Consider the following 23,867-nt stretch of genomic DNA (forward strand, 5'->3'; position numbering starts at 1 on the left):
GTTAATTATTTTTAATTCGTACAATAGATTAAAAAACGCTAATAATTTCGTGGAAAATGGAAAACAAAATAATAACGGAATTACCAACATTAATTGTTATAAAATATCTCTAGAATATTGTTTTAATTTCATCTACCGGCCTACTGGCTCGTTTGACGTGTATTTTGGTGAATAAACTGGATCAATTGATACGGGTCTGGTGCGGGAGGTCAAAGTTGGCATTTATATTAAGCAAAAATTAGTTTTGAAAATTATAGTTATGTAAGTTATATATTGATAATGGTAAAACATATCGTAAACCAACTATGAGGACCTAAATATGCAGTCCTACTTCGGACCTCCAATCCCATCAAGGACCATCTCTTAAATAAATTTAAAATTCAACTTTTTTTTTACAAAAACTTCTTACTTAAATTAAATACAAAAAAAAACCTTTATGTTAGATTAGGTAATTAAAAGTAACCTCTGATATTTTATATGTGATACAGGCCTATAAACTTATTTTAAAAGATTTACAACATATGGTGTTTGTGTTGTATATCGCATCGGGTATATTTGTAATCAAGTTCATGTTGAAGCCTCACACAACGAAAACGTGAACAAAAAGTTTTCTGTACGTTGAAAATATCCGAATTTATGTTTCAAACTTATTTACTTCAACAAATTTGAAGAATAAGGCAGCTGAAGGTCCTCAAATGATGCTGATGATGTGTTATGGCAACCGTGCTCCATCAATTTCAACATGTGAATATGGGTTTCGACGTTTTAAAAGTGGCGATTTTGACACCAAACACAAAGAGCGTTCTAGACAGCTAAAAAAATTGAAAACGACGATTTGAAAGTATTGCTCGATGAAACCATCAATGGAGATCGATATCAACTACAATAGATTTGTTTGAACTGAGCACAGAGCGAAAAATGGCCAGAGTATGGGCAAAAATACAACAATGTTATTCACGAGTCTGACACTGCTCGACCACATGTTGCCAAATCAGTGAAAACAAACTTGTCGTGGTGGCCTGTCTAAGCAGCACTTCACTTTCTATAAACATACCACAGAAAGAGCCAATTCGTAGAAAACCTGAAAATATACATCATTCTTGGTAAAAGGACTCCATGAATTGCCTGATGATGGGAAAAAAAAGAGGCTATCGATGGACAATATTTTGAACAAAATACATTGTACCGATTTTTCACAATAAACTGTCCAATTAAAAAAATCCTTTAAATCTAATATATGTTTAATAAATATTTGAATTTATAGGCCTATATTAGAGTATAATAATTGTCATGAATAATATATTAATGTAAAATAAATATATATTGTTATACAGCAGACTCTCCTTAACTATTTCAAATCAAGCGAAGTTCACATCATCGAAATTTTTACATTAACAAATGTGATTTGTGATGCACATAAATATGAATAGAATGGAATTATTATTTTCAATATATATTGTCACTATTTCTGCTCGTTCTTGTGGCGTATCTTTATCACAACACACAAAAGTTAAAACGAAACTGAGCTTAAGATCGCGCAATCAAAATGGTAGCGGGACTTTTGCCCCATCATAGTGTCAAATAAAAATGATAGCAGGACTTTTGCTCCGCCCTATATTTATAACAAACTAGATAAACATTTCAACTGCGATAATTTTGTTTTAGTTAGAAAAAAAATTGTAATTTTGATCTGCCTTAATTGGGGAGGGTACGAATGTTGTGTTTAAACAAAACATTAACGCAATGTTTTCATTATTGAGTATTTCGAATACCAAACGTCTGCTGTACAATAAAATATACAATGTTTATCATGCATTGGTGGTTGCACACATCTAAAATAACTGAATATTATTTATATGAATTTTTCTTACATTAATGAAAACATTCTTTCGATTACATCGATTATGGCCAATGCTAAAAATAATAAATATTTATAATTATATAATTATTATAATTTATACTTGTGGTTTTTCTGTTTAATACGAACAAAGTTGTTTATCAGATACTAATATTTTACAATTTAAATATGTAATTTTGATTTTAAAACAATGTATACATCTAATATTGATATCGGCTTATTATTAAAAAGTATTAAATTATTTATATCTAAAAAGGAATATTAGTAATGGCTGTAAACTCTAGTAAAATTAATTGTTTAATTTTAAGCTTGATACATGTATATAATGTTAAATCTAATTATTGAAGAATAATTAAAAGTCCTTTTTGTTCTTCTGTTGATGATTATGGCTTGATGTTACATCCAGCCCTAATAATTGACTACTGTGTTAAAAAAAAATTGAAAAATCGTCAATTTTTGTTATTAATTCCTTTCGTCAAACAAAAGTGTAAATTGCAATTGCACAAATTGTATAGAAGCACAAATGATATTGGTCTCAAGAGGGCCGAATTATGATCCAATAACTTTTAATTTTGCTTTACGATAATGTGCCTTCCACATATCTTTTTCCGCAGCCACCAAATTCACCTCATTTAATACCATCGAATCGTCGAATAGCCAAACAGCTTACCGAGGAAGATTTTTTTTGAATATTCAGAAAGAGAACCCAACAACTGTTTCGAAAAATTGTAAGCAACAACACCTTTGTTTAACTAAATTCTTGACTATATTTTAAGAGAACACTAAAATTGATAAAGTAAGTTAATGTTTGTCAAGCATGAACACTAGGAATATTTGTTGATTTTTTATTTCAAAATTAGTAAAAAGCAGCTAAACATGTACCCAAAAGGGTAAACATAAATCTTATTGGTTTACATGTATTTCTATTATAGCAAAAAAATCGATTTTTACCTTGATCAGAAATTGGTTGTACGAACTATATGAAGAGTAGATAGGCAATCAAATATCCACGAATATGTAATTTAAGTTTGTAAAATAAATGCTTCTTAGGTAGACAATTGTATAACTACTTATTCTTATTCGCATCAGGCGGAAAGCCAGCATATTGGGTATCCAAAATTGTTCATTCATACAACCAAACAATATATATGTTACATAACATTAGGACATGTTTTACTTCAATTAAAATACAAGTTACAAAATAATATGTAGCATCCTTTTTAAATATGAAATACATAATATTTTTAAGTCGTGTATTAAAAAAAACAAACTTTAATTTTTAACTATTTTCATTTGAAATAGGTCGTATTTAAATAGAATAGAACTAATCCAGCACAGCCTATTAATCAGTAAATGAGGAATTTCCTTTCATTAACTTATAGACAGTTGATAACTGTCTCTGTTCGCGAAAACAATAAAACCATCGTCTTCTTTACTAGCACTGCAATTACTGTTACTCCCAGGTATTATATCATGCTTTATAATTTGTTGTTGATTTTGATCTTTAATTACTTGCCTCTTACCTGTTATGATGCTTTCTACCACCTAACGCAATTTATAGATGGGATGGTTGCATGATTCCAATATGGCTCCATTTATTTCAAGTGACAATTTAAAGAAATTATTAAATCTTCTTTCTAAGCTCTATTTTAGTTGTGATACGGTAGCAGTAAAATGTGATACATTGTCCAGAAGAAAAATGAAAATGACAACTGGCAACATACTTGATAATTTAGCGTATAGTCCAGGTGCAGTGTTGCCATTTCATTGGCATATTTAGCGGTCGCTATTTTACTTACGAAAGCTATCGAACCCTATTTTATGCAAAACGTAAACGTTAATAAGATACCTAAATGTATTTATGTTCAAATATATTTTGAATTCATAAATATTTGAAATACTAATTACAAACTTGTATTTAATATGTATTTTAATTAATTTAAAGTAATTCAAATAAAGCCCAACCCGGCATGGCATCGCAACACAAATAGTAAGTGTTTGTAACCTATGAATATTAACTCTGATATTTATTTTGACAATTTCCAAGGATGTTGAAATAAATAATCAAATCTAAAAAGGTTTTTATTGATAAAATTCCTACCGACACCTACAGATATCAATCCTCATTGCATGGTCCTTAGTTTACATTATTATTTTATTATCTAAATATACCAAAATATGACTAGAAATTGTTTTATCGTTAATAAGGTAATATATTCCTTTAATTTGCATTATTATTTACAATATCTAGATATCATCCGATAGTATGTCAAATAAAAATTGAATCATTTCCTCCAGCATTCAATTTTAAAAAACTCTATAAAAGCTTGTAAAATAGGGATATATCGTTTTAATTGACATACACATGACCTAACTACATTTTATACGTAGTTTTCACACTTATAATCATACATGACTCATTAATAGTTATTATTGTTATATGCGTAAATTCAAATCATAGTGAATAACATGAAAGCCTTAAAAGACATAGTTACTCTAAAATTATAAATTGTTGTAACATTGTATCATCTTTAAAATTTTTTAAATTATTGTAAAATAACTAAAATCGTCTTCATCATATTCGAATACTAATAAACTAAAGCACTGATAATCTGATGTATATAAACTACCGTTGATAAAAGTCTTACTAACGAATATCTACAATTACCCTAACAAAGTTAATTTATATCATGCCAAGTCTACATTGTGATTTTCAATCGGCCTATTCAAACTTCGCAGCGCCGCTTTCAGACGACTTTAGCTCCATCCTTTTCTGATGCTCGGACATGACCACGCTTTCGTATGGTGGGGGCGGACTTGGGGTGGGGCATCTCGGAGGCTCCCGCTCTGTGTAATCTTCCATTTCCACTAATCTCTATAATAAAAAAAGATATATTACTCTAGGTTTAATACAATTAAGGTATTAAACTCGAATAATATTTATTTACACGAAATCTATATGGTGACAATGCGAAGTAACAATATAAACAACTGTTAAATAGCCTGACCTAATTGTTAAATTCGATGGTTTAGACATTCCTTCACATAAAATAACAATGTCACATTTAGTATTACTGGGTTATTCAGAGTTATCAGTGATATAATACTCAAAATTGCATTTTCGACGCTCATTACTTGTTTCATTTGAAGAAATCTGCTACCAAAGCCAATCAAACACTTTTAGATCCTTTTGGTGAAACAGCATGGACAAACGGCAGCAAGAACAAAAAATGCGAAGACAACGAATTGAAAAACTTACTGGATGAAAACCCAGCTCAAACTCTAAAAGAAACCTAGCAGTTGATCAACTGTTTCCTTCAGTATAACTGCTAAAGATCCAAAACAAAGGAAACATAACTTTCAACTGTTAGCGATTTTATATCAGCATCATGTGTTTTTTCTATTTTTCTAAAATTGTTGAGTCAGGAGTGTTATTTGTGAAAAATTTTTGTTTTCCTTCTTTAACTTGAAAACATTTGCAGATAGGACACAAATAATTGTTTTAAAAAGCACATAATAATGTGGATAATAAAACTATCTAAAAGATGTGCCAAAGTTGTAGATAAGGTGAACAATACTCATACTTATTTATTATACATATTTTATACCAATAAAAGATTTAAAAACTAAACACTTTTTTAAACACTGTATAAACACTTTTTCGTATTGTATAGTAGAGAGTTATATTATGACACATTATACTCCAACAATAGAGTAGAGACTACTGATTAAATAATTATAATCCATAATATGTAGAAAGAGATAAGTAAGTTTAAAGGATGACAAATATATTATTAGAAATGGTATAAATGTTTTTTAAATATAATTGATAATTTTCTCTAACTAATGACAAAATTTTTAAAAAAATAATCGATTTTTGTTGATTTCCAAGTAATGTCTAGAAAGTAATTCCAATAATTTTGGTTTATTTGGAAATTTAGTTCCAGGAATTTCAATATAGAATTTTATTACAAAGGAAAGCAAACCCTATTTTGTAATTATCTTGTCAATATTCAATAAAAAATAGACAAAGTCGCAAAGTTCTTCAGAGGAGTTTATACATTTTCTTTGGAACTTGAATTCGATTCTACGACATATATTTATACCATCATTTATTGTTGTAATAATTAATTTCTTTATATTTGATTTTTCTTAATTTATTTTCTCAATAAATGACAAATAAAATTAAAGTGTTACAATTAATGTGATATTTCACTGTACAACACTATGTAATTTTAAATGTATGTATGTATTTAGTTACTCCAACCTCTTGGATTTTTAGTGACTGGACCTACATCTTAACGTGAGCTTCGAACCACGATCTTCGACATTAAGCCTACCGGTTGATCAAACTTTGGAGATCATTCCAGAAGACATCCGGTCTTACCCAGCCAGGTTACTGGTGTCACTGGGATTTCCTTGTTAGATTTTGCACTCTTGTCTAAAGACAATCATAAATATTAAACAATCACAAACGTAAATTTACGACCATATCCCAGCAGAATTCAAACCAGCGACTTTCGCAACGGTAGGTGAACCGTCCTGTCGCCTTTACCACTGCACCATCAAGACGGCTAATTTAAAATGTGAATTTTTAATTCGTCTTTAGCCTTAATTTAGCCTTTAAAAAGATTGGACAGGCTTGTAATAAGACGTGCTAGGATGGCTTCAACACAGTTTATCCAACGTTTTTCCACAAGCCAATTATCGCTGTATATGTGTACATGTATACATCGTTTCTTCGTTTATTATTTAAATCACACTAAATATTTCGACAATGTGAACAGCACTTGGTTTAAATTATTTCGCATTAACTAGCCTCTGCTCCATATGAAAATAATCATCTACAGCCTTCTCAACTTCTTCATACGAAGCGTTTTTCAGAAACAAATTGCGATCAAGTTTGGGAATAGATGAAAGTCAGAAGGTCCCAAATCAAAATAATAAGATGATCTTGAAAATCATATTTTAGATCCCGCAATTTTCCCATCGCCAACGCACCCTCTTGTGCAAGGTTATTGTCCTGATAAAAGATTATTTTTTCTGTTCGAAGCTAGACCTCCTTTCGAAAATTGCCATCTAGGTCGCCAAAAAGGAAGGTACTTTTTACATCTGATTAAAAATTATGCCTAATAATATATTTTGTTATACTATAGATGAAGGCACTTCTTGTTACTAACTAACTAGTGAACTAGTGAACTTCGACATTCGACAACAATTTATTAATTTAATCATTATTCTCTCATAAGATAAGATAAGAAATAAGATACATAGCACTACACCACTGCACATAAAAAGAAAGTATCATAAGTAACATTATTTTCACAACTGTACCAACTTCAGAGCATCAAATATAGATAAACATGATCTTTCTTTACTTTACTTAATGATAAATGAAGTAATATATGTTAAATATTGAAACAGAAAATATATGAATAAAACAATTTAATAATGTTTAGCATGTATATGTTTTAATATACATCCTAATGAACACAATTAGATAATTTATTTTTTATAATTTAGAAATGTATATTAAAGGAATGTATTTACAAACATTAAATGGACTAACGATTTTCAAACCTTAGGTCTTTAAAGTCAAAACATTTCTTGCAATGTTCAAAGAATAAAATGTCATATAGTTACAAATTCTATTGCATTAATCATTAAACACCTTAATATTTATCAAGGCTTTAAAATGTTTACAAATATAATGTTAATAATTCATAATTTCTTATATATTTTCATTACTTCATTTATGTATTCATATAGTCACTAGGTTTTATCCATATTTCCCACATATAATATATATTCCAAAAACAATAAATACACCAAGCTGATTAAAATAATAATTTCCTTACCTAAATTTTTAAATAAAATTGCATTATTCTATGTTTATTTATTATACTCTTCCATCTCACACTTAATAGTTCATTTTTAATTTTCCTTCTATTACTTTCGTTTATCTATAGCTCTCTATTATGTCTCATGTCCCACGTGGGAACTAACAGTACACCAATAAATGAAGAATCAAAATTCTATGAAGCTATTACGTTATTGTCAAGAAATATCAAACAAACCAAAAGACATTTATCGCTGTATATGTATACACCATCGTAAAGGTTTTTTATTTAAATCATACTAAATATTTCGATAATGTGAACAGTACTTGGTTTAAATTAATTCACATTAACTAGCGGCCGCTCTATATAAAAATAATCATCTACAGCTTTTTTAACTTCTTCAGGGGATGCGAAGAGTTTTCCTGAAAGAATTTGCGTTGTTAAAGTTTTATTTATTAATTGTTACTATCCATTGCAACATTCATTTTAATTCCTTATAGACTAACATTTTAATTATTTAAAGACGTATTAATAACTGCTTTAACGTATTTATTAACCTTAAATAAAATTGCTTAATATTGAAAACTTAGCTTAATAATGTTTTAATACGTTCATTTAAAAAATCGTTTAAAATCGTTTTAAATGTAAAATTTGGGGATTTTTCTTCCGATTCAAAAGTGTCTTCCAGCATTTTGCGGTACAACGCTGCCATATTTTTATTTTAAAAACTACGCGTCCATGGTTGATTTGACGTACAATAGAAACAACGAATAATCCACCGTAAAAGAGTTGGAGCTGGCAGCGCGTCGGCCAGAGCCCGAAATGAATTTATGTATTTTGCTACTGGTGGTTGCTTGATTTAGGCGTATTTTGTTTTATTGGAATCTATATATTCGTAGTACATATTGCACAAAAATGTTAGGCCTAAAAATTATTCCTCGATATAAGCTTTAACCGTGCCAAATTTCACGCTTCCAAATGCCCCCGTTTTCACTAAAAATGGAGACAAAATTTTCGCTAATCCGATTAATATATAGAAGAAGATATTCATAAAATACTGGGCCTAATGTGTTATTGTTACAATGTCATCGTAAACTTTGAGATGATATGTAACTGATATGGTCTTGTTATTCGAACTCCAGGGCCAGAAAAAAGCGCTAAAACAGTTCTATTTTGATTATAACATTAAACTCAAAAAAAAAACTGTAAAAATTAAGTGACACACTTAATATTTTCTTCGGCATCAAATCGGTGCAAAAATCGAAACAAACCATCGAAGAAAATTAGAATCTAACTCAATCAGTGGCGTTCTGTCTGGAAGAGGTTCCGATTTCCTGATTTGGTTTTCCCAGGTCGTTCTTGAACTTTTCTTTCGCATTTTACAAGATATCGATTTTACCGCTTGTTGTTGTGCCCGTATAAAATCTTCGCTATTCTCGAGTGGATTAGAAACAAGTATTCGGTCCCGTGGAAGTGTTCCTTTAGGGAAGGACCTGGAAGAGCGCGTAGTAAAAAAGCTTTTAGGTGATCGAGACGGAGTTTTTAAGCATCCAAACCAACGTACATTCGATGACCTACAAATGTGTATGTGTGTACGTGTGTACTTATCTTGTTATATATATATATATATATATATATATATATACGAGTTATGTGTTTGTATTTTTACAGAGTTATAACGTAAATATAAACTTATATAAGTAGATATAAAACATAAAAATTTTTATGAACACTTGGGAAATTCCATTTTGTCATATCTCATTTTCGTCAGTTGTAATGGCTGTACATAGAGGCGCATTTTATGAAGTTTAAAACGAATTTCCAACTCAAAACTCGAATTTTATTTTACGATAGCGTCCCTAACCAGATTATTATGAGCATACGTCTATTAAAACCTAATTGATAACCTATGCTAACCTGTGATCCATTAATAGATAAATAATATTAAAATTCAGAGCGAAATTTTCCTGTTACTGCTATTTAATTTTAAAAAATCATTTCACTCGTGGATTGGTAAGAAGAGATTTTTAGTAAAGTTTATATATAGCTGTTACTGCTATTTAAATTTAAAAAAATCATTTCACTCGTGGATTGGTAAGAAGAGATCTTTAGTAAAGTTTATATATAGCTGTTACTGCTATTTAAATTTAAAAAATCATTTCACTCGTGGATTGGTAAGAAGAGATTTTTAGTAAAGTTTACATATAGCTGTTACTGCTATTTAAATTAAAAAAAAATCATTTCACTCGTGGATTGGTAAGAAGAGATTTTTAGTAAAGTTTATTTATAGCTGTTACTGCTATTTAAATTTAAAAAATAATTTCACTCGTGGATTGGTAAGAAGAGATTTTTATTAAAGTTTATATATAGCTGTTACTGCTATTTAAATTTAAAAAATCATTTCACTCGTGGATTGGTAAGAAGAGATCTTTAGTAAAGTTTATATATAGCTGTTACTGCTATTTAAATTTAAAAAAAATCATTTCACTCGTGGATTGGTAAGAGATTTTTAGTAAAGTTTATATATAGCTGTTACTGCTATTTAAATTTAAAAAAAATCATTTCACTCGTGGATTGGTAAGAGATTTTTAGTAAAGTTTATATATAGCTGTTACTGCTATTTAAATTTAAAAAAATCATTTCAATCGTGGATTGGTAAGAAGAGATTTTTATTAAAGTTTATATATAGCTGTTACTGCTATTTAAATTTAAAAAAATAATTTCACTCGTGGATTGGTAAGAAGAGATTTTTATTAAAGTTTATATATAGCTGTTACTGCTATTTAAATTTAAAAAAATAATTTCACTCGTGGATTGGTTAGAAGAGATTTTTAGTAAAGTTTATATATAGCTGTTACTGCTATTCAAATTTAAAAAAATCATTTCTCTCGTGGATTGGTAAGAAGAGATTTTTAGTAAAGTTTATATATAGCTAGTGACTAGTTTATTCATCTTTTTAATAACATTTACATTCTAAGTCGCAAAGGCCACAAGAAATAATACTATGTATGCATTAAGTATGAATGAATTGCCGAGAATTTTGGTAAAGATTATGATATATTATATTTCGTCAGTCCTAAATAGCTATAAAGTTGGTTTCTCCAGCGAAAATTGTCATGATATAATAGCATCAATCCTAAAAAAGATCAAAAGGAAGCAATCGTTATGTTGACATACATATTTAATGACTAGTTGAACTACCAAATAGACTAAAAACATAAATGGCGCTAGTTTTATTGCGTTTTCCGCTGTTCAATTAATACTAACCATCAAAAGAAAGCTATTACTATTTCATGATATTCTTATCATAAGTTTGTGAGTTATTGCGCTGTGTGAGTTTTTGCTACTTTTAAAACAATGAATCAAAAACAATTTCCTGTTTTAATTTTACACTGGTTCTTGATGGGAAAAATACCATTCAAGCGGAGCAATCAAACACAACAATAAAACATTGGTTTGTTGACTTCAAACGTGGTCGTAGAAACACTGAAACATGATGCAGAACGCATTGAACGTCCAAATGAGGTGGTAATACCAGGGAACTTTAAAAAATCCACAAAATCGTTTTTAATGATCGAAAACTGCATGCGTTAGCTAACATCGTAAAGATTAAAAGGGCGTGTTGGTTCTATATTGCATGAGCATTTGACTATGACTCAGCTCTGTTCAACGTGGGTGTCGCTTTTGCTCACTGTTGGCCAAGAACAAAAACGTGTTGATGATTCTGAGCAATATTTGGCCAGGTTTAAACCTAACAAACCGGAATTTTTGCATCGATATGTAACAATGGATGAAATATGGATCTATCACTTCACTTCGGAATCAAAAAGATCGTCATCTGATTGGACAGCAACTGGTGACAGGCCTATTTTGAAAAAAAAGATAAATCATCCTACAAAAGTAGTATTGAAATGTTAGAGCGACGCTGAATTGGTTGTGCAGCTCTTGATAATGACTTATCCATCTCCGTGGTTGATTAAATTAAAAACATCTTGTACTGGTTAGCAATCAAAAATGAAAAAATTGATTTATCAATCAATGGTAAAGCCTACTTGAATTTATGAAGTTGCACTAAGTCATCAAATCAACTAGTGATGCAAAACTACGACTTAACTGCACTGATGAATGATGAAATCAAATAGATTAACGAATTTTTCCAAAATTGTATTGCAAAACATGAAAAATGATTACTATTTTAAAGAAAACCAACGTTGAAGTAATAAAAAAAACGGGACAACGCGCACGAAGCATATTTTTAGAATTACTATTAATAGTTTTAAATTATTGGTTCTTAATCTTTGATACAATATGGTTATTATATTATTATACATTGTTCTTACAATATACAGTATACTTATATATTAATATATTTACATAATATCAATGGTGAATACTCTGGTTATGATTATTTTTATTTATCCTTTAATCAAAGAGCACATTCTGAAAACTTACATTTTGTGCTGCTTCTACTGTATATATTTGCAACGATAATCCGGGTTCTCTCCAAATCATCGACGATAAACTGGAACTCGTCTTTCTGTTGGTTTTGTGACAACAGTAACACAGAAAAAATATCACCAATATTATTCCACTAACCATCGCCCTAAAACAGACACGTTATCGAAACTGAAAACTACAAAATACGCGTTCACTTTGTACTTACCCTCCCAAAAGGACGTTTACCCCATGCACCGGGGCTGGGGGAGACCCTGGTGGGGGGTTCATTCGCGTATGGTTTAAATAGTCTTCATTGGGCCTCGAGGATATTGCGAATTTTTTCATGTATATTTTGCACCTGCAAAAATTTTTTTTTTGTAAATTTCAGAAAGAAGTAATTTCGGTTTTCCGTAATACATGACGTTAAAGCTTCATATCTATAATAACGCTGATTCAGTGAAGCTACATTATAGCGAATTTGAAATGTAGCTAAGTGACAAATATTATCAAAGCAAGAAAAAAATTTCATGAATTTTAATGCATTTAATTTCTTTCATATATTTTCGTTAATATATGTATATATAGATATTTTTGAAACGTAACTGACGTTTTAATCATTATTTTTTTATGACTATATTACATAAGACTGAGGACAAAGTAATTACTGGCAATGGATACTATCGATTAACTTGCGCAAAAAAGAGAGAATAGCACTTTTATAAGTAGCTTATACATAATTCAATGCTTTTTTATGTTCTAAAAGGAAAAACTGCTAATCGAGCGGCCTATGAATGTTCTGCTTCATTGATTCAACTGTCTACTACTAACCACTAATGTGATTGAATTAGGTAATTCAAAAAAAAACCTGTAAAAACCAATAAGTCTTCAAATCTGAAATAATGTTCATAATCTAAGGGAGCATAATTCATTATATATTTAGAGACAGAGTGACGGTTTTATATTTTATGAAATCCCCTTGGATAATATTTTATGATAAAACAAATTACTGCAAGAATCCTTATCTACTGTTAACAATAATTAAGTAACTCCTATTTTATATTGAAGCATAATGTTCTAACATTTATAAATCAGACGAAATCACGACTTTTCTCAATATTTTTCCCAATGTTAATAAAACATGTTCTTCCTTTGAGATAAGAGTTGAGAATTGGACACTTCAAATTATTAATATTCACTTAATCAAAATAAACGCACTTTTAAAGCAACTGACTATTTTGGTCATAAAGCAAAGCATGTTAGAATATTGAAGACATCATAGCTTTGGAATACCCATCTACTCAAAGTCCCATATTCAATGTTGAGATGTGCCACAGCATCACAATCTTCGCCACTTGCATGTTCACAAATCTTTGAATATTAATTCAATTCAAATTTCAGAGGCTTTTCTGCAATACTGCGTGCTAACATAATCTCTATAATGTCCTTCCTGTCATAAAAACAACAAAACAATCTATGGGCTATAGAGGCTCATCAACAAGATTGAAGTTGCTCAAAGCAAATTTTGAAAATGGCTTTTCTAGAAATGGAAAGTACTTCAGAAATATATTATATATATTTACAGAAAGTCTAAAAAATTTAAGACCCAGAATAATTTAACTGAACTAGTCAATTCAAATGAGCTTGATTTAAAAGATACAATCCAATGTAGACGGTACAAAAAAAAAGATAAAAATAGACCGCTATAATGAAAGTATCGATTAAGCCAGTTTACGAATTTTATTAAGTAGAACTATTTCAACGACTAAATCAACTTTTATAAAAGGAATTTAATGTGGCAAATCTGCTCGCTACTCTCCTGACAGACTAATACTGGATACGTCACGTGTTTCGGAAATGGAGAACTTTTTGTATCGCTTAATCTCATTTAGTTTCGCGATTAAAAGCTGCTAAACTTTTATTTGATATATTTAAATCTCTAAAAATCTCATGTCATGTTTATAAAAACAAATCGAGTGATATAATTCAAAAAGTTATGAGTATAATGTAATATACAAAGTATAATGTTTATGGGCAGACAAATAAAAAAATAGGATCTTTATTTATTTTAGAATGATTATTACTTACAAATCAAATGAAATAAAAGCCTATAAGATCTATATCACTGCTACCAGTAATATCTAAAGTATTTCTTATCTTTTTCTGATTTCTTTTTTTTTTCTTTCTTATCTAACTCCTGTTGAAAAGAATAAAACCGATTATAGAGATACAAATCTTAATACCTACACACCAGTTTGGGTTTATTAACAAAAAGTCAACAATTGACCAGATGTATACAATAAGAGATGTAATTGAAGTAGCTTATGAAGGTATATTCAGCTAATACTTAGATGTAGCACAAGTCTTCAATACACACAACCTTTTTCATAAGATTGTTACCTAAGCAATACACTGCTATTAATTTGCGAGTATTTAATTGTTCATACTAAAATACTATTAGAGCCAGAATATTTAGTGTCTAGCTAGAAAACCTACTCTACAATAAAAGTAAGTAAAGCAGGTGTACCACAAGGAAGTGTACTGGGCCAATTCTTTACCTACTCTGTACATGTCATGGAAAATATCACGATAGGTACACTTGCTGATAATACTGCTATCTTTGTTGTCGGGGAAATAGCGAAGAATCTATACGAAAATTACAACAGACAAGTAACAGTATAAATAATTGGACTCAAATGAGAAGAGACTCCATTGTCATGTCAATATCGAAGTACTGTTTCGATCCGGTTTTACCCCATGCACCGGGGCTGGGGGAGACCCTGGTGGGGGGTTCATTCGCGTATGGTTTAAATTATCTTCATTGGGTCTCGAGGATATTGCGAATTTTTTCATGTATATTTTGCACCTGCAAAAAATATTTTTTTTGTAAATTTCAGGAAGGAGTAATTTCGGTTTTCCGTAATACATGACGTTAAAACTTCATATCTATAGTAACGCTGATTCAGTGAAGCTACATTATATCGAATTTGAAATGTAGCTAAGTGACAAATATTATCAAATCAAGAAAAAGAATTCATGAATTTCAATGCATTTAATTTCTTTTATATTTTTTCGTTAATATATGTATATATAAATATTTTTGAGATATAGCTGAAGTTTTAATCATTATTTTTTTATGACTATATTACATAAGACTGAGGACAAAGTAATTACTGGCAATGGATACTATCGATTAACTTGCGCAAAAAAGAGAGAATAGCACTTTTATAAGTAGCTTATATATAATCCAACATGTGATTACAACATTACATTAACAAAGATTCATTGCTTTTTTATGTTCTAAAAGGAAAAACTGCTAATGTGATTGAATTAGGTCTTCAAATCTAAAATAATGTTCATCATCTAAGGTAGCATAATTCATTATACATTTAGAGACAGAGCGAGGATTTTATATTTTATGAAATCCCCTTGGATAATATTTTATGATAAAACAAATTACTACAAGAATCCTTTATCTACTGTTAACAATAATTAAGTAATTCCTATTTTATATTGAAACATAACGTTCTAATATTTATAAATCAGACGAAATCGCGACTTTTCTCAATATTTTCCCAATGTTAATAAAACATGTTCTTCCTTTGAGATAAGAGTTGAGAATTGGGCACTTCAAATTATTAATATTCACTTAATCAAAATAAACACTTTTTTAAATCAATTGACTATTTTGGTCATAAAGCAAAGCATGTTAGGATATTGAAGACATCATAGCTTTGGAATACCCATCTACTCAAAGTCCCTAAAAATTATCTCCTCGCAGTAAACCCCGATATTCAATGTTGAGATGTGCCACAGCATCACAATCTTCACCACTTGCATGTTCACAAATCCTTGAATATTAATTAAACCTACTCTACAATAAAAGTAAGTAAAGCAGGTGTACCACAAGGAAGTGTACTAGGCCAATTCTTTACCTACTCTATACATGTGATATACCATAAATGGAAAATATCACGATAGCTACACTTGCTGATAATACTGCCATCTTTGCTGTCGAAGAAATAGTGAAGAATCTATACGAAAATTACAACAGACAAGTGACAGTATAAATAATTGGACTCAAATGAGAAGAGACTCCATTATCATGTCAATATCGAAGTATTGTTTCAGTCTTGATTTACGGAGCATCAGAATATTATTGAATATCTTCCTTGACCAGCACAATCGCTCAACAAAAATGAACCGTTATGGGGAGTTCTACAGCAGAGAGTGAAGAATAGGTTTCGATCTCTGCTATTAAATGTAGATTTATTAAAGAGGTACTACTAAATAAACATGATGTATATGTTAGGTGTTCATATTATTATCGTGTGCAGTATATTATATAAGGTTCGGAAAAAAGTAATTTCAGTTTTGCTGAAAAAAGTTGTAGCTAACAATGGACAATATCGTTAAGTTCTATTCCAAGACCAAAAAAAGTCCAATAATTGATAATAAACATATGTGGAGACTTATTTTTAATACAAATATAATGAAAATCTATTTAAAACAAATGAATTACATAAATTTTGTAACGTAAATTTGACTGCTTATCGAGGAAATATCTGTCTCTTATTTATACACAACAGACAAAAATAAAACGAGAAGTTTCGCCTATTATCCAGCCTCCAGTTCAGCTTTGAAATGTTGTAAACGGTGTTTTAATAAATAATAAACCGACTTCGGTTCCCTTCCCGAACGATTAATATTGAAACCGACGTTTTTCGTAAATTGATCGACACACAAGATTGGGTACAGCTATGCAACCCCCCAATCGCTCCCGTTTTCTTGGGATTAAGGTCGGAATTTGACACGTCGGGAAAAAAATCTCGAAAAAAATTGATTCGAAGCAGTCCCCTCCCAAGAAACTTATTTTTCCGGATGAGGAACTAAGTTAAAAACAAAAAAATCATCTATTTACAATCATGTGTGTACATTTTACGTATATTTATGTTATATATATATATATATATATATATATATATATATATATATATATATATATATATATATATATGATGTACTAAAGTTTATTAACTATTTTAATTTTTGTTTGAATACACATGGCGATGTATTGATATTTGACCTGGCAACAACAACATTTCAATTTCATCCTAGTTTGGATTGCACATAACATTTATGTGAAGATGAAGAGATCTGGTAGACCGTATGCACGCATAAAAGTTATGGCGTCTTAAATATATTCTTGCATGTGATGCGAACCACCAGCATATCATGATGGAAGAATTATATGCGCTACTGAGTTGTTCCATCTACGTTACTGATGTTAGCATCAGGCAAACGTATATAGTTCTCAGAATGAAGCTTCATTTATTTAAACTTAATGTATCATAATCGCTCATTCTCAATTTTCGCACACATAACAATATGTTGATGAAATAGCTGATGGCATCGAAGAATGAGAAAAAATCTTGATTACCACGGATCATCAATCGGTATACATTGTTCAGTTCATTTTTCTTGTTAATTTCTGTGACTGAACAATAAAAAGTTAAATAAGATACAAATACGTTTCTTGTACAAAATAACTTAAAATAAAATAATATGTATGATGAAGCTGTCACTCTATTTCTTTGTTGAATGTTTAAATGATATCCATCTACTCCTCTCCAAAATATGACTATGGATGTTGCAAAGCATCGTCAGAACGATTATTGTTTTGTATTTTTGTATACGTTTATCTCGACGTTTAAATGGCCGTTGCATCTTTCATGGTACTCTTTCTGGTATAATTATAGTAATATATGCACCAATTGGTTATGATTTTCCAAAGACGTCCTCAAAGTTGCCATAATTTCTTTCTCCTCCATTTACTCGATGTGGTTAAATAGACAACGTCTGCTAATTGTTCTTCCTCATCGCCCATAAAATAGATATGCAAACATTTTGAATCGGCATCAGCCATCGAAAAAAAAGAACGAACTTAATGGTATAGTTGAATTTGAATCTTGAATGTTGATTCAAAATTACAACCATCGTCATTCTGAACAATTTTAAATGCTCCAAATGATATCATTGGGAGGCAAAAATTGAATATACGAATTTTACCCAAAAACGATTTCGATTGAGGTGTAGCTGCAGTTAATAGTGTTTTCAGTGACTCAATGGATATTTAAAAATGGAAGTAAAATATTTCGTGATGCACAGCAAAAATTGGTCGATTCACTCTAGTACTTAAAAGCTTAAATGTTTGAATGAAAATGTTTGCATTTTTTACCATATTGCCGATGACTTATTCATATCACGAATATTCTATTTTGGCGCCATATTTGAACATAACGTGTCTCTCGTTGTCATAACATAACCTAGTCTCTTAAAATTACATCATTCGTCAAGTGTTCTTCTGTTATTCCATTTAACCGATAATTACGGACGATTTATGCATTATTTGTACGTCGACCATCATTCCTTTTCATTCAATAAATACACAGTTAATAAATATCAGTAACTTCTAAGTTATTATTAATTGGATTGTAGACGAAATGTCACTAATATATAAAAGTAATTTATTTTACATATAGCAGTGGCCATTATTTCCACGATTAGCATGAAAATGACACTGTGACAGATATACGCCAATTGAAACAAAATATAGATAGTCCCTAAGAGTATATTTAAAAAATTCAAGTTACTGTGTCATAAATGTAGTTATTTTCAATTCGTTTTCACCAATGACATGACAAAAATTTTAAGTCTCGAAGTTTTAATAAAAAGAAAATTACATAAAATATTCTTTCCCACAGTTGTTTTAAACTGTAAGAGTTTTCTGATGCAAATAACAAACATTATAATGATTTATTGATTTAAAACTTCTACGTTTCATGCATGTACATATGTCGCCTGGGAAATGGAATAACATAACAAAAATAGAAATATTTCAGAATTTACTTTGCTTTGGTTTTAACTATTAACATATATATTTTGTTATGTACTTCATAATTAAACAGCTTTTGATTTCCTTTTCCCACAATATTTAAATAAAATACATTTTAGTACTTTTTTCAGTACATCATTTTTTTACTTGTTTTTGAAAAGAGATAACAAAATGATGCTGCTATTAAAAATATATTTAATAGTTGCTATATACGAGCTTGATTCTTCTATTAAAAATCATTACATAATGCCTTTGGGTATTATTTATAACTAGAGTAGCTTTAAAAATGTTTAGAATGTTGTTGGGTTAAATTAAATTTTCTTTAAAGTATTTTTTAATAAATATTAAAAATAAAATTAAAGCGTATATTGATTTTAAAATTCACAACAATCCAAATTAATAAGAACACGAAATATGACAACTGAAGGAAAGACTAAATATTATTAATCATCTATTATTTATGATATGATATAAATGAATATTTCAAAATATTTTAATTTTTCTTATTTATATTCATAATTTACTAGAATGTGATTCACATTTATTATTTCAAATTAAGAAAAACAAAAACATTAGGACTTCAATATACCTAACGTAATATTCTTACAAAGCAATCCTACTTTATTAATAAAGTTCTAAGAGTGTATCTAAGACCTTTTTATACTTGATGTTACACTAAAAATAATTATTTATGTTCATAGCGCTAAAATTTAATTGTATTTACAACTTCAACTGAAATTATTTTTCTAACGAGGTACTCAATATCTCTGAATTTTCTTCACTAAATTGTGTTAAAAATCCTCTACTGAAATAAATATAATGGTTTTTATAAGCAACTTTCTGCTACTTTCTGCGAAATAATACGGTTTCATAACAGGAGTGGCACAAAATGACCTACATATCATTTTAATTTAATTAATACAATGATTATAAACGTTCTGAAAGTTTAAATTGAGTTCATGCTTTAACAAATCTAGTAAATAAAAAACAATAAAAATATTTATGACTCTCGTTATATTTAATTTAATTAAACTAAATTAGTTTCAAGGTTAATACATTTTAAGCATGATATCGACGAATAAAATAACAAATCGGGGAAAAAGCTTTCTCCTACAAGAGATACCTCTAATAAAAAATCTATTTTAACTTTCAATACATACAAGAATCCTAAAGGATCAGTTGAACTAAAACAAACACTTGAAGTATTTTTTATAGAAAGCTTGAAAAAATGTTAATTATAGTAATATAAATAAATTAAATAATTAAATACCTAATTCCAGAATATAATTGGTATATACTATTATGATCAAAAAGTAACAAGATTTATGGCCACAAATGGACTATTTATTTCTCCAATGGTATTTCCGGTCTTTGAAACAGTTATGGAAATCTCATTATGGTTTGGTATGTGTTAATCTCAGGTCATCGGCCGGTTACCACGATAAATCATGAAAACTTGTCGTGGCTTTCAAGTTCATGGAGTAGTCGTAATCCAACGAAACTAAATCAGAAGAATATGGTGATTGAAATCTTATAATTCCGGTATTTTGAGGTGAATAGCTTTGTGTAAACTACTCATAATAACCAAGTCATACTCTTTGTTGGCCTAGAATTTGTCCCTCTGGAAGGAGTTTCCTCATAAAATATTCCTTAAATTACTTTATAATTGACAACTTTAGAAGGTTGCGATCTTAAAATAGAAAATAGAGATAATATACAATTATTGAAATATTAAAATTAACTTGATCGATTAAGACCAAGTCTTGAAAAAGTGTCTCCTTCATACTACATAAATATATAAATATAAAAACAAGATTCAAACCATCAATTTCAACCGAATAAAATGTAAAAAAAATCTATTCTGTGATAATGGCTAAGTTACACTGATTTGAGAAACATGCATAACAACAAATTATGCATATCAATCAAAATAAAACATGAATATAAAGTATGATTTTTATTATCCATTAATAAAGTTTTAGAAAATATTTCAAATTATTATAAACATTATTTCAAAATAAAATTATAAAAATATTTTCATTTTTCTGATTAAAATTCATAATTTGATTGTGATTCACATTTACTATCTCAAATGACGACAATTTTTTACAATTCAGTATCTCAATATCTAATATATTTATAAGAAATTCTGTAATGTTAATAAAGTAAAAACTTTTAAAGTTAATTTAATCGAATAATACCAATTTTCGGAAAAGTGTCTCCTTGATACTAAATAATTATATAAATATAAAAACAAGATTGAAACCATCAATTTCATCCGAATAAAATGTAAAAAAATCTATTCTGTGATAATGGCTAAGTTACACTGATTTGAGAAACATGCATAACAACAAATTATGCATATCAATCAAAATAAAACATGAATATAAAGTATGATTTTTATTATCCATTAATAAAGTTTTAGAAAATATTTCAAATTATTATAAACATTATTTCAAAATAAAATTATAAAAATATTTTCATTTTTCTGATTAAAATTCATAATTTGATTGTGATTCATATTTACTATCTCAAATGACGACAATTTTTTACAATTCAGTATCTCAATATCTAATATATTTACAAGAAATTCTGTAATGTTAATAAAGTAAAAACTTTTAAAGTTAATTTAATCGAATAATATTCCAACGAAATAAAACAAAAAATCTATTGATCACGTAATCACTTACAAAAATGCATTATTCTGTGAACGACATATCGGAGAACGATTAGATCTTTTTGGCCAAATTTAATTAGAATAGAGAAAAATTGCCTGTCTTTCTGAACTAAACCTTCCAAAAAACATCTTGAAGAGTTTTGTACCCATCACATCGGGTAATTTTTCGACCACGACAGTTTATTACGTTTTACGTTCGGTTGTCAACGTTACCGCCTCCTTTTTTTTTAAATTTTACGCCGTATAATGCAATAAAACTTTTATTTTCAGCCGGAACAGCCGATAAATTGTGCATATTCGGGTCCTCTGTTAGTACTGTGAGGTGTAGAGTGAGCGCTTAGGATTCAGTCTTAAATTCTATATTTGTATTCTTTCAATTTTAGTTTTATTTGTTAATAACAAATCCTTATTCCAGATATGTCGAGACTTTAATAATAACAGTCGGTAGAAAATGGTTCAGCTTAGAATCACATTCAAATTTGGTCCACGGCTGTGATAAAGAATATATAAGGTGCAGGTCTTCAACATACATATTTGCAAGTGTTGTAGATGTCTTGTACTGTATAAATAAAAAAATAGTGTATAATTTTGATTTTTTCTACTCTTTGCGCCACGACAATCTGTTCTGAAAGAATAAACCACCCGTTATATAATTTTACCGTGTGTAACCTTGCGTTACCGTGTTACATGAGTGGACGTGGTTTGGTATGCCTTTATTCTCCACTGTTTAAACCACTACTCTACTTCATTCAGATGGTATTGAAGTTGGGATGAAGAAGTTTTTGGGTCAGAACGTACTGACAAGGTAGCAATCAGCATAGGTTGCAGTTATTGTGACCTCATTAGTTGGAAGGTTCGCACTCAAAATCAAATATAAAACTGGTATACTATCCTGAGGGGCGCCCATATGAGTGTATTTTATGTAAAGTTATAGTTATAGCTAAATTTTTTAGTTATAAAGCCCCTTTGGTTGGCAAGATAGAATAAGACATGACAGATGAAAGATGTGACAGAATGAATGCGGAAGTGACTTTTTAAGTCCATTATATCAGACCCTGTCAAAGACCTGACTTATGACCAAAAAGACAGTAGACAGTACAGTCGATTTTCTAGGCATCGATTGATTCTCAGAATCCAAATTGTTGGTTGCGGATTATGCTGGTCAGGTACTCATTTTATAAAAAATGATTTTTTTTTCATTAGTTTACCAAATTGGTAGAGGTCTTAATAGCTTTTCATAGAATTACAAGTGAGCCTTATAGTATAAAAACAATTTTATGCTCAAATTTGTAGACTACTTTGGACTAGAATTGCCAGTATTATGAGAATTACTAATAGTTTGCTGTAATTAAAATTATCCACATAGATTGGTTAAAAGCCGCTTAAATACTGCAATATTTCAAACAGACTAAATCTAATTTTAAACAAGTCAAATAATTATTAGTAATTAAATGGCGAAACAATGAACATTTATAAAGGAATGTAGTCGGAAGTGATTTTGAATCGTTGAGTCACCTGTGCAGTGGTTTAATTACAATTGTTTAGCAGGCAACACGTTCATATCAATTACATTGTTCCAAATCTTGAATCTTGATATATCAACACAATTCGTATCACGTACTGAACATTGGGCGTGAAATAATTGTTTTAATCTGGCGGGTAATTAGTCTTACAACTTGTTTTTTATTAAATTCTTGCATAATAAATTTTCAAACGTATATGATACAATGGTTTCTACAGAAAAATAAACTATACAAAATTAAAGATATATGGTAAATAAGTGCTAATAAATATATACCTAGTGAATAATGCCGCCGTTTTACTCTTCTTTACTCTTCTATTAGGATCTTCCATCCACTAATATTCCACGGTAATTTTATGGCTAATATTCCGGTTAGTTAACTGAAGACCATTTATTACCTGAAAATAAGTTAAATGCTTATTAATCTCCATAAATAAATAACCATTTTGATGATTTGTTATATTTTGTTCTCATTTGTGTAAAGCTGCATTAAAGTAGAAGCTTTTTTATATGAAAAAAAACCTTTTTATATCTTTCTAAAGAGATTATTTCTGATTTAAATTACCTCTGGATGTTCACCTACTTTCTTTATGACAAAAGATCTATACAGCGCTATAGAAAAATTCAAAAAGATCCGTCAT

At 29.3% G+C, this 23,867-nt stretch overlaps 2 protein-coding genes across 6 annotated transcripts in view; one reads left to right on the forward strand and one right to left on the reverse strand.

The window, feature by feature from the left end:
- The window catches only part of Fdl (fused lobes), a 219,364-nt gene that overhangs the window by 115,248 nt on the left and 80,249 nt on the right, over nucleotides 1-23,867 (forward strand). The window lies entirely within an intron of this gene.
- The window catches only part of s-cup (spermiogenesis-related protein stanley-cup), a 106,791-nt gene continuing 87,504 nt past the window's right edge, over nucleotides 4,581-23,867 (reverse strand). Inside the window, exons 2-5 of the mRNA XM_076411872.1 lie at nucleotides 23,503-23,624; nucleotides 12,362-12,493; nucleotides 12,151-12,301; nucleotides 4,581-4,733 (exon numbers count right to left, since the gene is read on the reverse strand). Coding sequence (XP_076267987.1) covers nucleotides 4,581-4,733; nucleotides 12,151-12,301; nucleotides 12,362-12,493; nucleotides 23,503-23,558 — 492 coding nt within the window. The 5' untranslated portion in view covers nucleotides 23,559-23,624. The remainder of the gene's footprint in view (nucleotides 4,734-12,150; nucleotides 12,302-12,361; nucleotides 12,494-23,502; nucleotides 23,625-23,867) is intronic.

The sequence above is a fragment of the Rhynchophorus ferrugineus genome, unplaced genomic scaffold (genome assembly GCF_030347505.1).
Source record: "Rhynchophorus ferrugineus isolate W39M unplaced genomic scaffold, kcgeb_rfMv2 rfM8, whole genome shotgun sequence".
In the NCBI taxonomy this organism is placed as follows: domain Eukaryota; kingdom Metazoa; phylum Arthropoda; class Insecta; order Coleoptera; family Curculionidae; genus Rhynchophorus; species Rhynchophorus ferrugineus.